At 39.8% G+C, this 15,638-nt stretch overlaps 2 protein-coding genes across 2 annotated transcripts; both read left to right on the top strand.

Annotated features, from left to right (window-relative positions):
• Positions 1-27: 27 nt before the first annotated feature.
• mfge8a (milk fat globule EGF and factor V/VIII domain containing a) lies at positions 28-9,325 on the top strand. Its single transcript, XM_030794177.1, has 10 exons — positions 28-70; positions 1,915-2,040; positions 2,481-2,612; positions 6,254-6,367; positions 6,534-6,715; positions 6,965-7,120; positions 7,228-7,372; positions 8,044-8,246; positions 8,445-8,600; positions 9,182-9,325. Exons 1-10 carry the CDS (start codon positions 28-30, stop codon positions 9,323-9,325), a joined length of 1,401 nt encoding a protein of 466 aa, XP_030650037.1.
• Positions 9,326-12,648: 3,323 nt separating this feature from the next.
• On the top strand, positions 12,649-14,375 carry LOC115830128 (hyaluronan and proteoglycan link protein 3-like). The gene is made up of 4 exons (XM_030794176.1): positions 12,649-12,769; positions 12,875-13,243; positions 13,511-13,813; positions 14,092-14,375. The coding sequence occupies exons 1-4, from the start codon at positions 12,649-12,651 to the stop codon at positions 14,373-14,375; spliced, it is 1,077 nt and encodes a 358-aa protein (XP_030650036.1).
• Positions 14,376-15,638: the final 1,263 nt, after the last annotated feature.

Below are 15,638 nucleotides of genomic sequence, written 5' to 3'. Positions count from 1 at the left end.
AGAGATGAAAATAGAATCGGGGTCATCATGTCCATCTCCAGCAAAGTGGATTCAGGAATGATCTGGTCCCGTCTGTAAATTGTGCCCGGAAAAGAGGACAATTAAAATACTATGGTTCGCTGACCAACAGAAAACTAACTCTTCAATCACATGTCTGATGATTTTCAAAAATAAATGGGAGAAAGATCGGAAGGGACCACAACACTTCACTACATCCAGCTGGCGGCAGCATCCACCGTCTGTTTTAGAAATGGTCCCGTGTCTGTGAATGTGGGGACTACATTGGTGTTTGTGCCAATTAGCGCGTTCATGAACTCCTGATTCCCTGACGTCAGCGCAGTAGTTGAGAAAAGTAAACGCAAGGAAACTTGGAATAGTCTCCTGTGGTGCCATGGAAATGAAATATCTAAATTCTCTGCGATCTTCAGTGTTTGCCGTCTGGTTACTCATTGGTTCTGTGTGGATTGTGAATGGTGAGTCTTTCTTCTTTCATTGCTGTCTTAAGTACATACAATGAACTCATTAATATGTGGTTTGGGTTAATATTGATCCAGCAGAACTTCAGTCTCATTGGACCGCTCCACTAATGCACGTTATGAAAGACGTATTTGGGACACAGACCTGTTTAATCGTTAAACTGTGATTTGGACCTAAAACCCGTTATTTGAAAGGTCTGTTACAATGAGTGAGGTACTTACTTGAAACACCGCCGATGACTGTCCCGGCATCAAATGAGAAGAAGAAGTCTGCAGAACATTCGGATGTAACAGATTTCTTCCAGTTGCTTTTACGTTTAAATTGCTTACTTTTTAAGAATACATTCAGTATTCAAACCATTTTACAAGTGACTTAAAAATGGCGTAGAGCACCCATCATTTTCTAGTTCTAAGCATTGTTCTTGTCATGATGTACCAAGGACGCGTGGGCATCATCATTCTGCGTGCACTGTCACATCCATACGCCCCGTTTCACCTACTGTTATCTTATGAAGTTTCATTCATACAGCCCCTAAGGTCACTATTATGATGCAGACTTCATCACTTCCATTAAACAGACCATTGTTATTAGACTGTGACGCGACTGTGTGCCAATATGCCTTAAAACTGATTTATTTTGAACAGGGGACCGCTACTATAGAAGAGTAGGCAACTGTTTCGTTCCATTTTGAAATCTTTGAGTTAACTGCTGTCACCTTTGTGTGATTCCCTTGTGTAAGCTGTTTACCAAAGTGCTTGATAGTTTGTTCCACTCTGTCAGACACTTTTAGTATGTTTCCCTTCAAAACTTAAACAGTACTCGGCTGCCAGAGAGGGTTATGTAATAAGGAACATCAGTGAAGAGGAAAGATTTAACTTCAGATAATCATACAGCTATAGCTATCTACTATAATACTATTTATAAACGAATATGTAGTGATATAGCAGTTTTATCCCTACAGTGTGTGTTTGAGTTATCTTTCCCCTCCCCTCTCTGTGTGTTAATAAGATCAGAGCACGTACTCGGCACAAATCCCCCCAGCTTGTGAGAAGCCAGGTTGTATAACTCATTACTCATGTTTAGAGAAGTCTGTCTCTGAGAAACTGAACTCAACTCACCTTTACACTTTACACACACCCATCACACTTGGAGAAAACTGAATTGGTTTTGAGATTTATGTTTATCTCAGAATGTTTCTGTTTAGGAGCCATTTGGGCACACTAAGCTTATTATCGGGCTTTGTGTGGTACAGAGTGAAGGAGACACATTCCCCTTTTAGATACTAGTCTTCCAGCAGTAATGCTTGCCATCCAGTGACAGATGAACTGCTTGTCAGTGAAAACAAATAGGATGTTAAAAGGAGCTGGAGTCCTAGAGTTACCACCCGTTTGTGTGTTGTCAATACTGACTGCCCTTTATCTGTGTGTGCCCATGCAGGAGACTACTGTGAGGTGAATCTCTGCCATAATGGAGGTACATGTGTGACTGGGGTCGGAGAGGAACCCTTCTTCTGCATCTGCGCTGATGGATTTACTGGAGACACCTGCAATGCCACTGAAAATGGTATTCACAAAACCCACTCACTCTATAATGATATAAATGATGTTTGAACATTTGCCAAACACAGGTTAGTATAGCCCATGGAATGTCTAAAAATTTATCTGAATATGCATATACTACACTATGTGTATTAGAAACTGTCAGTTAAGATTCATCCGGATTTGAACATTACTACAGAGCATATTTTTTGAGGGTTGATTTTTTCCGTTGTGAATTCAATTCATAAATACCGTGTTACATCCAATTCTACTTAATTATATAGGTGTCATTTGGAGCTTTCTTTGAGTTTTGAGTGTTCCCATAGTTCCATTTATTCTTGGATTATACTGATACTAAAATGTGTAATAATAATAATAATGATAATTAGTTAATTGATTAGTTAATAACTAGAACTCACAGTTGCTATGTAGAGGGTGTATTTTAATCTGTAATTTCCCCCTCAGGCCCCTGCAGCCCAAGCCCATGTAAGAATGATGGGCAGTGTGAGATAATCACTCATACCAGAAGAGGAGATGTCTTCAATGAGTATGTCTGTAAATGCCAGCCAGGCTTTGAGGGCGTGCATTGTCAGATCAGTGAGTATCACACCATACAAATCATTAACACAGGGTGTGGCTGAACGTCCTCATAGCTTTGGATCATATTCCTTTCTCGTCTTTTTTTTTTTTTATTGGCCTTTTTGCCTTCAGATCTTCAGATATTCAGCGCAACATGTTTTCTGCTCAGTCCTGTTTTCAGTTGATGAATCACTCCCTTCTGATTAAACCTCCTTTGCCGCAGGTTTCCAGGAGATGATTCACTCTGTCTTTGGTTTTGCTATGGTTTCTTAGCATTTCAACAGCGTATTACTTTTGCAGAGTGTTGAGGCAGTCCCTCAGTACTTGGCCCTGCTTTGAGAAACCAGACATGTAAACACATGTGGTATGCACAGTTAAGCAAGGAACCTATGATGCTTGTTATGATCTGTGACGCTGGCTGTATTTTTCCATGGCAGTTAAAAACACAGAGTGTAACACACAGAATAAACATTCCTACATGACTAATGCCCTCACAGATACAGCAGTAGTGTACAAGCCCAGCATATTATGTATATTAACCCATCAGCTGTTTTCTGTCTAAATGTTCTGGGCTTACTGAAGTCATTTCTAGAAATATGTGTTTGGTTTTAAACACCAAAAATGGTATTGTTTTAGTTACAGTTAAAAAAAAAAAAATTTAGGCACGCCCAGTTCTCTCTGCCATTTCTGTGGTTTACTGTGGGCAGTAACTTTTAAGCTTTAAATTGTGTGTGTGCATGTGTGCGTGTGTCTGTGTCTGCTATATGTGTGTAAATGCTGATATTTTTACAAATCCTTTCCAAAACATGCTCAGATGCCTTTGTAAAGATACATTCCCTTTAACACATTTGGCGCTGACTAAAGAACAGTTCGGTTTCATTTCCATAGGAAATCTTTGCTGATTTTAAAAGTTTAATCTCATAAGTAAATCCTGAATGGCGGTGTTGTGCTTGTCTGCTCCTTTAATGAATACTGGGACTAAAAGGACTTTCTTTAGCCTGTTAATTTGTTGGAAATAAAAGCCCTTTAAGCAGCAGCTGGATTTTCAGCAAGTCCTGGCATAGATTCTGGGCCCTGCTTTAAGAATCTTTTTCTCAGCCTAAAACATCTCTGCTGAGACTCCCACAGTCTGAATTAGCCAGGGTTTCATTCAGTCTAAGAGGTTTTGTTCTTGGTCCTCTTTACCTAATGCTATAACATAAAGCAGAAAGGCAGAATTCAGTTCGACACAGTTCACGGTCATCACTTACCCTTGTAAAAGTTTATTTGTGCTAGCCATCCACAGACATTTGGAGCATTTGTGTGTAATGGCAACTGTGTAATATCTTTTCTAGAATACACTGAGCCTCGCAAAATATCTGTAAACAACAACTTAAGTTTGTGTACACAAACAAGTTTCCTGAATTGTTTATAGTGTCAGTCCAACACACATCCACTGTGTGTATTCGCATGTGTGTGTGTCTAACAAAGTCAAGGGGCGGGGTTGTGGTGTTGTTGGTTGCCTACCAATCCTCTTAGCTCCAGTTGGTGCTGGTGTTTAAATGGTATCTGTCTGTCTCTTAGATTATAGTCTTTGCGTGTCATGTTTGGGCTTCCAAAGCCGTGATAAACACAGGCAGTCTGTTCCAAGCTATAATAATCGAGTTCTCTTGCAACAGTGACCATGACTGTTACTTAGGGTGTATTTATTGAGGACTTTCTTAAATAACAACCTGGTGAAGCAGCAAATATGAAAAACGTCATGTGCGTTTACTGTTCTCCAAGGAGAGGTTAAAATTGGAATGAAGGGGCCCTGCTTTGTCTTGAGTGCCTGTCTTAGCTGAGGGAAGTGTAAGAAGCCCTCTTGTGGAGATAATAGCAAACTGTGGAAAAACATACAGACGAGACAAACAGCAAGGAAGTAAGTGGGCTGCTACGAGTGAGATTTCATTCTGGACATTTTCAACCGTTTCAATTAAGATATTTACAAAGATTTCAGTTTAACCCTTGCCCTCCGTGGAGCATCATTATGAATTCATCAATAAGCAAAGCGCTGAAATTTGTTTATACCAGCACATCAAGTCCATATATAAGTCTACATAGAATCAGATATAAATTCACAGTGTTAACACACAGCAAATTTAAACTTTAAGAATGTAATTTTTACTTTTATCTTGACTTTTAAGTTTTGGGGCTGTTTTCTTCCAAAGCCTCCTTAGAAACGATGTGAATGTGTCTAATGATTACAGTAGTTCATAGAATACCGTCCCTATAATAAACACTGCAGTTTGAAGGTACCAGATGGTAGTGAAATGAAGTTGAAAAGGTCAAGTGGAGAGTTTTGCTCTGTTACAGCTTAATGTACATGGGTCTGATGCTTTTGGAATTACAGTACACATAAGTAAAGGCAGAGTAGTGATACGCACCCAAACAGAGGCCTCTGGGTATTCATCTTATAGACACACACATACCTGTGCCCCAAGAGTAGGGATTGTTGAGCATGGGAGGTGGAGAGTAATTAAATAACCTAATCAGAGTCCCGGAGTTAGTCAGGAAAACATGTAGATGTCACCTAAGTTTCACCAAGACTGAAACATGCGCACCAGTCAATAAAAGTGGATAGAGTGTTTAGTCCCATCATTCTGGTTCCAACAATACAACAATCCCAATAACACAGTGTACCATGGAATTAACATTCATCATCTAGATCAGATTTACTGCGGGATTCTGTTCTACACTTTATCAGGCTCAATGGATTCCAACCTTCAGTTATTCAGTAGTCCAAAATACCCTGACTCTCTGGAGCTTGTATGCCTGACTGACAAGGGCTGCAACACTGAATCCAACAGGAGAGTTGGTTACATCTGTATGAATGTAAAGCAAATTATATTTACATGTATGTCATTTGGTAGACATTTAAATCAGCACATCTCAGCACACAAAAGCTAGTACTAAGAACCAGTCCAAGGATCATGGATGGTTTTAGCGCTTTACTGAGTCCAGTTTTTTAAATATACATTTTGCATCTAAAATACAAACAAGTAAAGTGAAGTTAGTGATTAAATCTGAGAGAGATTTGAAAGGTGTTTGAAAGGCATCTGATTTCACCATCTGGAGCTAGGTGTGAAAAGCCTTGAGATTGAGATTGGTAAATAACTTGTGTTTAACTCAGACATACTGATGAAGCCCTACAACAGTAAGTGAGTCTGTGGACTAGGACATAAATACACTTACATCAGTGCACAGAGACCCAAATTCCATTGCCGTTGTGTGTGTGTGTGTGTGTGTGTCTGTGTGTGTATAAAATAGGGAAGTACAGAGCACCTGCACACAGTCAGACAGTCACTGTATTGTACCTCTTTCCATCTCAGTCGCCAAGTCTTTTTTTCACACATAGCAGCTGCAGCTCGGCCACCTGTCCCTGTTCTCCCAGAGTAATCACTGTTTTACCTCCAAAACCTCTCAGGCATTTCAACCTCACTCATCAGGATAGCAGATGGAAACTCAGGGCATTGTTGTTTTCTTTGAAATACTTACAGGCAGTTATTGGACTAAGAACTGATTCTGTTTTGTTGTTTTTTTCTTTCCTCTTGGTCATCGATGCTTTGCTGCTTGAGAGAAGATTCGGTACAAACTCACAGTAATGCTGATGATGATTTGTATGTGATTTTCTGACACAGATGTGAATGATTGCGCCAGCGAACCCTGTAAGAATGGTGGCCTGTGTCGAGACCTGGATGGAGACTATTCCTGCCACTGCCCCTCTCCTTATGTGGGGAAACAGTGCCAGCTACGTGAGTGTCAGCAATGGGAATTATCATGTTTAATTTTAAACAGGCCACGAATATTTGGTTCTAAATACGTTTCTCAGTGAGGTCACAAAGAGACACTTTATTTTCTCTGGTATTATAAGCTGTTTGGTAGGTAATGTGTCTTTGTTTGTGTGTCTGCATTTAATAGGTTGCACCTCCCTTCTGGGAATGGAGGGAGGCGGTATAGACGAGTCTCAGATTTCTGCCTCCTCCGTTCACTTTGGCATTATGGGTCTGCAGCGTTGGGGCCCTGAATTGGCCAGACTCAATAACCAGGGCATTGTGAATGCTTGGAGCTCCGATCCACAAGACAAAAATCCCTGGATAGAGGTCAGACTGAGGTCACGGTCTCTCATATTTGCCCCCCACACTGATGTTTGTTACAAGCTTAACCTTACTCATATGACTAAGCTGAATGAAGTTATTTAGTTAGCGCTTATATACTAAAGCCAGTCCGCAGAGAACCCCATGGCTTACTTTCATATGCCCACATATGACTAAATTTAGTAATAAATGGATTGTACTCATATGGTTAGAGGTTCACTGTCTTGTATAGTGAGCAAGTGCCCTGTGTTTCAGATTGATATGCAGAGGAAGATGCGTCTCACTGGCATCATCACACAGGGTGCCAGTCGCATGGGGACGGCAGAGTTCATCAAAGCTTTTAAAGTGGCATCTAGTTTTGATGGCAAAACGTATGTGATATACAAAGCTGAGGGCCAGAGAAAAGATAAAGTGAGTCATCATTGGTTTATCTATAGTCACTGTGGACGTATCTGGTCGTTCAAGCTCTTGTATCTGGAACTGAGAATTCACTGTTTTTATTTCTATCATTACTCCAGGTGTTTGTGGGTAATACAGATAATGACAGCACCAAGACCAACCTGTTTGAGCCGCCCATAGTTGCCCAGTACATCCGTATCATCCCAGTGGTCTGCCGGAAAGCCTGCACTCTACGCATGGAACTTGTGGGTTGCGAACTTAATGGTAATTATATATTTCAGTCAGGTGATAAAAAGCAACACGGGGAAGCACACGTTCGAAAACCAAAATTACACACTTGTTAAGGTCAGTTTGTTTTTTCAGAGCCAGCAGAGAAAAAAAACATCTAGTGTTTCTCTGCCAGCTCTGTAAAATGCAGACTGAAACAGAAGAAAACAAGCAAATAACCACTGTGCTTGTGTATGCCCTTTGCCCTGTTGGTTTTATCGCTTATTATCAGCATAATTAGATAAGACCACTGCATGTAGTTATGGAACATTACTATAACTGCTGTTTGTTTATTTTTTTTTATTTTTTATTTTTTTTCAGATTTTTCAGTAAGATGTTTTTAGATATTTGATGTTATATGGACATTTTATGGTTTTGATAAGAGTTGCATGAACTCCCCAGTTAAGATGTTGAGATGGCATTTCTTAAGATTGCTTCTCTCTCTCTCTTGCTCCTCTGATATCTGTTCTCATTAGCTGGCACGCTAATGAGTATCTTTGGTGAACTTAATTCTGCTTCATGCCTCTGTCTCTTTTTATTTTCAGTTTTACCATTAGTTCTGTGGCACGGTTGCATGTCTTTCAGTGCTTGGCTAAGTGGACATGGGTCTATCGCTCTTGCTCTTTTCTCTTTAATTTCCACCTTGCTGTCTTGACTCTTGTTCACAGTGTACTCAAATACGGCAGGTTGCACTGAGCCGCTGGGTATGAAATCCCGTCTCATCTCAGACGATCAGCTCTCAGCCTCAGGTTCCTTCCAGACGTGGGGTATCGATGCTTTTACATGGCACCCCCACTACGCCCGTCTGGACAAACAGAGCAAGACCAACGCCTGGTCGGCTGCCAGCAACAACCGCTCACAGTGGCTCCAGGTGAATGCTGGAGTTCTGCAGACTACACCTTACTGACATAAAAAAAAATGTCATTCACGTAGTGATCACGTCATTCCCATTGGTTAGAGAGCTAAGATTTCACCTTTTAGCAAAATAAGAACTGTCATTACTTTAGTGTTGTTTATTGAAGCATTTGTTTATTCATCTTGGGATGTTCATCATCTGATTTGGTTTTAGGTGGACTTACAAAGCCCTAAACGAATTACGGGCATTATAACACAGGGAGCTAAAGACTTTGGCATTGTTCAGTACGTGTCAGCTTTCAAAATCGCGCATAGTGATGACGGACAGTCGTGGACTGTGCTGAAAGATGAAACCACCAGGACAGATAAGGTCAGTGAAAGAAAAAAAAAAACATTTTACAGCTGTGATTTCATGATTGTTTTTTAATTTGAAATGTCCCCATATGACCAGATGTCTTGAGAAACTCATGGGTAAGTGTGTTGACATGGTTTTTAAACCTCAGTATGTGGCTACAGAGGATCTCCACCTACCACTGAATCCCTCTGCACAACCCAGCCAGTTTCCTGTTTTCACGCCAGTGTCGACACATGGTCTTTAGGGATCTTGTTTTTGGGGGGGTTTTTTCTCTGTTTTGATGCTCATTTCTTAGAAAAAGCTTATTGTTGCATTGTGTTGACAACTGTAATTGAATTTTAGTTTGGTTGTACTGTAATTCTGAAGAGAAGCTGTTATGTTGCAGTGGCTTCCAGCTGGGAGTCTGATCATGTTTGCTGTTCGTACTCTTTATAGCTCTTAGCTCTGTTGTCCATTTTGTGGTAAATTATTTACATGTGCCCAGAAAATGGTATAATAATGTGTGTGAAACCCACTACCCCCACGTCTGCTGTTGACATTCAGTGTGTTTGTTAACAACATAATTAATAACTGAATTTCCTTTTTGTCCCTCCCAGATTTTCCAAGGAAACACTGACAACAACACGCATAAAAAGAACATGTTTGATAGACCGTTTTTTGCACGATATGTGCGTTTTCTGCCATGGGAGTGGCAGGAGAGGATCACTCTGAGGATGGAGCTCCTGGGCTGTGATGATTAGGAACCGTGTTTAGGGTCAGTTGTTAAATACATACACACACACACACACACACACTCACACATACACACACCTGTGTGTGTTATGACACGCATTAGTTTTAGATTTACTGGGCTTTTGGCTCAATTATGAAAATTAACTTGTACTGTTTTCTTTTTCTTGTGTCTGTAATTTCACTGAGAGACATATTTTGTACTGCTAATGCTTCAGATCTTAGCTTGTTACATGAATTATTTGTGTTGAAATGTTAGCAATTTGTAGTTGCCTCGGCACTGCTCAACTTTGAAATATGGTCATTCTGCTATTGATAACAGACTCTAGATATGCCAAATCACAAACATCCAGTTTAATCTGCTTAATTATAATTCCATATGTATTTCTAATATTTTATATAGACATTTCAGGATTCATTTAGATTTGCTTACCATGCTGTCATACCATTGAGTGATAAAGATCTCACCTTCACACAACCTCACACACATATGGCATATCTTATATAGATTACAAACATTTTTAACCGTGGAAATGCCACTCACATAATGTTGATATAGTGAGGTTTGGTTAGACCACATAACGGTGGTCACACGGTCACATCCACATTCCTGGTCTGTGTAGCTGTAAATCTGCCTGTCCTGACATGTCCTAAGCACTGAGACTAATGTCATATCAGTCTAAGAGCTCCACCTCTAGCTGACCTAACTGTGCCTCTGAGCTCATTAACAACACAGGCAGAATCCCACCACATAAACAGCTGTGTACAAGAGCCTCTCCACAGCCTTTTGAAGACTGATGAATACATAAGGAACCTTTGAACAGCTATGAGAGGACGTCATCACTTCAAAGCATCAAGGCAGAAAGCCATTTTTTTTTTCTTAGGAATAGAACATGATTTATTAATCAGGGATTGTGCAATAAGGTTGATTTTGAAATTTGACATGGAAATTAAACAATCTGATTTCATTGAACCAGTTCCATTGTACTGTGGGGTTTTGTGGGGGAGGGGTATTTTTTGTTTCAAATTGTTAGCTCATATTCATAGCAGATTTACAGATAAACATCTAATGCATGTTCCCATATATCAAATATGGTCCTGTTTCACTGGCGTTATACTTCATTTATATTCCAGTGTGTTCACAGTTCCTCTCATATTATTCCATCGTCTGTACTAGCTCTCCTAAACAACCAGATTTTGATAAAAATAGAAAAATATTTTGTACATTTTTAAATGTCTGTCATTAACAATTGTTACAAATAAAGAAACTCCCACTGATCCTATATGATGTAAAGAGCCATGTTGTGTTTTCTTTTTTTTCTTTTTCTTTTTGTTTTAACTGGATAAACACTCTGTGGAGTATGTGTGTGTAAGTGCATGACCTCAAACTTTACCTTTATGTAAACATATGACAGTGTGTGAGGTTTTTGTGTAAGATAAGGCGTGTGCACATATGAGGTCATTGATTGTTATATTCCTTCCCAAAACAGCAGTCTTTGGGAACAGCTAGATTATCTATAGATCAGCTTCAGAGAACTGCAAGAAGATATGCACTGTGGAAACTGTTTTAAATCTTGATATTCTCAGCATAACACAGTCCACAGTGGAAGGACATTATTGCTGAGTACATTAAAACATTTACTAGTATGTTATAACACAGTTCAAGTCATACAACTTCCATCTTATTACTGCTATCGTTAAAACATCCAATAGATTTAAATCTTATTTTAATCCTTAGTTACAATTGGCTCAAGACTTAGAAATATCACACTGCCTACAAGCTTCTGTGTTTTATGTCCAGTGATTATATTTAGAATAATGTTTCATGTAGATTTTTAATCGCATAAATGTCTCTGAAACTCTCAAATTTTGACACTTAAATATCATAAGTCTGCCACTCAGCTGTTAAACCCTTGTCTGTAGAAGAATGTTTCGTGGCTCGAACCCTATTTGTCTGCCCCACATTCGAATTCATGCAGACTTTCAGAGCACAGTGCTCCTGCACAAATTACACCCTAAAACCGCTCCCTGGTCTGTCCACACCACCACGGTATGTCTGGCCTGAAGCAAATGCTTTCATCTGCTTTCTCAGTATATTGGCTTTGCCCCTCAAACAGGATAATGGTTCTGTTTAAGAACAGAGGGAGGAATTAATAACGGAGGTTCACCAACTATCTACAGAAACAGCTGCCTCCATTCAGGGAAGTTTTTTTTTGTTTTGTTTTTTGTTTTCCCCCGATCGAGTCTGTGTCTGATCAGCATATGTTCACAGTGTGCTTGGGGTGTACTGGGTGAGATCAGAGGACACAGTTATGAGGTCATTGTAGTTGGTGGTGTGATAACGGGGCCCTACTGGGACCAAATACAATGGGACTGAGAGGACCTAGCTGCTCTGAACTGAAAATAGATTCATTTTAAACAACATTACGAACTTTCGAGCAGTTAATGATTTGATTTCAAACGTATGTATCTTTTTTTTTAATACAACACGATTCTCCTGAAAGGTGTTATCTTTTTTCATTATTGTTGTCATTCTCCATCCATTTTTGCGTCAAATTGACTACCCCTTTAAAAACAAGCGTCAGCACACGGGAATCGGCGTTACCTTTCTTCGTCGCTTTCTTCTACCCTCAACTGGGATTTTAGCATCTGTGACTCCACTCCGTTCCACTTCTGATAACCTATCAGATTGAAAAACCAGTCCAAATCTGAGTGAGTCTAATCCGTAAGTAATTTCTTCACTCACTTGTCGAACATATATTTGGAAGAAACTGTCCTCTTTATATGCAGCGTTACCAGTATGCTGCGACTGATACAGGTGTTCATACAGGTGCGAGCCTTAAAAGGAAAAATTGTAACAGACATGGAAACAGAACATACATGTTGACCAATATTACATGTTATATTGAAGTCTATGAATCAATTAAAACACTTTAGTGACCAATTCATATATTCAGCAATGTTAAAATTAAAATATGTAAGTAAAATAAAATATTTGAACCAAAAGGAAACTCGACACGAACTAAGAACCTTATACAAGGTATTTGCAATTTTGGTTTGTAGATTTGACTGAAACACCTTGAAAACAATTATCCGAATTTTTTATTTCTTATGTGGCGTGTGCAATACACTAAACTGTGTGTCATGATGTACGTATACATGTTGTTAGTAGGGGCACAGATCAAAGTAAACTACACTGTTACATGCTCTAGTGACTAGGCTGCACTCGTCTTAACCTGAAATCTGGTGCATTTTCTTAATATGTGTTTTTTTAAATATCATTATAATCGTTAGTTGAACAACTGATCTGTTTTACGGTAATGGGCAGGCTCCGATGGCGACCTCACGCCACCTGTTGGCCATCCTGTTAACGCTGATCCCCCACCTCGTATATTCAAATTCGTCAAACGGTTTCTTCTACCAAGAGCTTCTGAATGGCAACGGCAACGGAGAAAGTACGTCTTTGTCCTAAAAACCTCTCTATTTTCGAAAGACCATTCTTCTCTCACACAGGGGTTACTCATGTATAACCTGTATTTTCTGTGTTGCCCTTGTTGCAGTTCACTTCAATGGAGTAAAACTTCATGTTGAATCTGAAGTGCAGTCCGTGTTTGCGGTTCGGGGCAGTAACGTTACCCTGCCCTGTCGTTACTGGTATGACCCGGTTTTGAACACACCTCGCAAGATTCGGGTGAAGTGGTCTTGGCTACCCCCTTCTGAGGAGCATGAGTCGGACGTTCTGGTTGCTATTGGCCATAAGCACCGTAGTTACGGTGAATTTAAAGACCGCGCGCACTTGCAGCAGCTGCACCCGGGACAAATATCTTTGCTCCTCACGGACGTGCGGCTGAAGGACAGTGGGCGCTACCGCTGTGAAGTCATTGATGGGCTAGAGGACGAGAGCGCGACCGTGGATCTGGAGCTCAGAGGTGTATAATGCCACCCGTGATCACGTTTCTTTGTGTGGTACATAACGAAATGATTAGCTTATTCCATAATTTTAGTTTAAGACTCTGCTAGAACAAGTGAGCTGGCCCAGAAGCTGAAGCCAGTGTCCGAGACAAGCAAACTCGGCCCAGGCCCTAGAGATGCATTTATTCATTAATTAAATAGGCCATGTGAAAAGCTCAAATGATGACTTGATTCCGTCATTATCATACAGTGATTTCATGTCCTCTTCCTGTATTGATCTCCAGGAGTCGTTTTCCCATATCAACCTCCTCATGGTCGCTACCATCTAACGTTCCAAGCAGCACAGAAGGCATGTGCAGAGCAGGACTCTGCCGTGGCGACGTTCGATCAGTTGTTCTCCGCATGGCAGGACGGGCTGGATTGGTGTAATGCTGGTTGGCTGGCTGATGGGACTGTGCAGTATCCCATTACCCAGCCCAGACAGCCCTGTGGGGGCCTCAGCATGGCTGCAGGGGTCCGCAGCTATGGGTTTAGACACAGACACCTGCATCGTTATGACGTTTTCTGTTTTTCCTCATCTCTTAGGGGTGAGAGCATTTACATATGTGCCAATATCCCCTGCAGGACAGTGAAGAATAATGTAGTAGCAAATAATATTTAAGTAACATATAATGTTATTAGTGCATTAGTTATAAACAAATTTCATGTATTTTAAATACTGTGTTTAATGGTTTGTCAGTTTTATCAATGCATGATTCTTGTCAGTGAAGATTCTTCTTTCTCTTCTTCTTCTTCTTCTTCTTCTTCTTCCTCTGAAATATTGATAAGTAATATTAACAATGATCAATATGCCATTTCCATGCAGGAAGAGTGTATTTTCTGGAGCATCCTGAGAAACTAAACTTCACGGAGGCGGCTGAAGCATGCCGTGAAGATGGAGGTCACATTGCAACAGTGGGTCAGTTGTTTGCAGCGTGGAAATTTATGAGACTGGATCGGTGTGATGCAGGCTGGCTGGCTGATGGGAGTGTCCGATACCCCATCAGTTATCCCCGCGCCAACTGTGGACCATCAGAACCTGGGGTTCGCAGTTTTGGTTTTCCATCCCCCCACCACAAGCATGGGGTATATTGCTATAGCTCCCAGTAAAACGTCACTAGCGCTGTGATTCTACGAGTAGATAGAGCCAAGTGAAGACATCATCAGCAAACCTACTAGTAAGGTCCTTTGAGTAGGATAATGTTTTGAAGCAATGACAGCCTCTCAAAACATTCCCTTGTGTTTCTGTACATATCAAAATCAGTTTGATGTGAAATTACATCCGAAAAAGGTGAACAGTGGTCAAGTTATGTATTAGTAAACCATTAGGAAAATCGTAAAATATGTTCAATACATTTTTTCATGATATGACATATCTGTATATCCTTTTATCTATATTTTTTCACGTACCAGGTTCAGTCTACATCTTGTGTCCTATTTTTCAAAAATGAGTGTATCCAAAGAAGATTTCTACTTCCCTACCACAGATAAATGTGGCAAATGTGCTAGAAACTGTGATGATTTACTGTATGTTTAATCCCTGTGTTCATCCCTTAAGTGTAACGAGCATATGACAGCACAGTAATTTTCAAATGGAGAAAAATAATTAGTGTGGCATTTTTTTCACAAGGTAGAGCAACATAACATTAAATGCAGTTACTTTTGTTTTTGTTTTGTTTTGTTTTTTCTTGCTTGTTTGTTTTGTTTTGGTTACGGAAAAGCAGAAAATGGTGACAGTAGACTCCTTGTGGATATTTTTATACCTCATATATACTGTATGTTCTGATGTATCAAGTATGTGTAAGTTAAAGTTTGTATCAGAAAATCACAAGAATAAGTTATTAGTGCTGATTACATGAATCAATACCTCTGATAGGAACACTTAAATAAATGTATTTTGTGTTTTATATAGGACTTCACATGTTCTGGATAAAAGTGGAGGCTTTCATTTAGTGTGAAATAAACACATCTTTTTAATTACTGCTATTTTTACACAGTAAATGACAAACATCATGTTTTTAGTCATCTCATCACAACATAAATGTACCATTACTTAATAAATAAAGTGTGTTATTATTTTGATTATTGTTCTTATTTCTTCATCTTACTTAACTGAATTTGTCTGTTTCTTTCCCTGCATCCTTTTTAGTCTCTGCATTCATTATCTCATTTTCAGGAGATTATAAACTACAGTGAATGTCTAACAACATGCAAACTGCAAATACATTCTTTACACCAGATACTTAAACTGCTGTACTGCACTGTAGAATGACAGCCACTGTTTGATTGTGCCAGTAGAGGGCACAATAGAGGGCCCAATAAATTGGGACTGTGGAGTGTTAAATATGGAGCTCCTGGCCAGTAAAATGGCAC

This window comes from Chanos chanos, chromosome 2 (assembly GCF_902362185.1).
Source record: "Chanos chanos chromosome 2, fChaCha1.1, whole genome shotgun sequence".
Lineage (NCBI taxonomy): Eukaryota > Metazoa > Chordata > Actinopteri > Gonorynchiformes > Chanidae > Chanos > Chanos chanos.
Note: the sequence above shows the minus strand (reverse complement) of the source record. Positions and strands in the feature narration are given on the sequence as shown.

Bases quoted from the DNA above. Each gene is read 5' to 3' on its own strand.
- mfge8a (XM_030794177.1), top strand. From the start codon at position 28: ATGTCCATCTCCAGCAAAGTGGATTCAGGAATGATCTGGTCCC. The intron at 6,368-6,533 runs GTGAGTGTCAGC...TGCATTTAATAG, and splicing joins GGGGAAACAGTGCCAGCTAC to GTTGCACCTCCCTTCTGGGA. The intron at 6,716-6,964 runs GTCAGACTGAGG...CCTGTGTTTCAG, and splicing joins ACAAAAATCCCTGGATAGAG to ATTGATATGCAGAGGAAGAT.
- LOC115830128 (XM_030794176.1), top strand. From the start codon at position 12,649: ATGGCGACCTCACGCCACCTGTTGGCCATCCTGTTAACGCTGATCCCC. The intron at 12,770-12,874 runs GTACGTCTTTGT...CCCTTGTTGCAG, and splicing joins TGGCAACGGCAACGGAGAAA to TTCACTTCAATGGAGTAAAA. The intron at 13,244-13,510 runs GTGTATAATGCC...ATTGATCTCCAG, and splicing joins CGTGGATCTGGAGCTCAGAG to GAGTCGTTTTCCCATATCAA.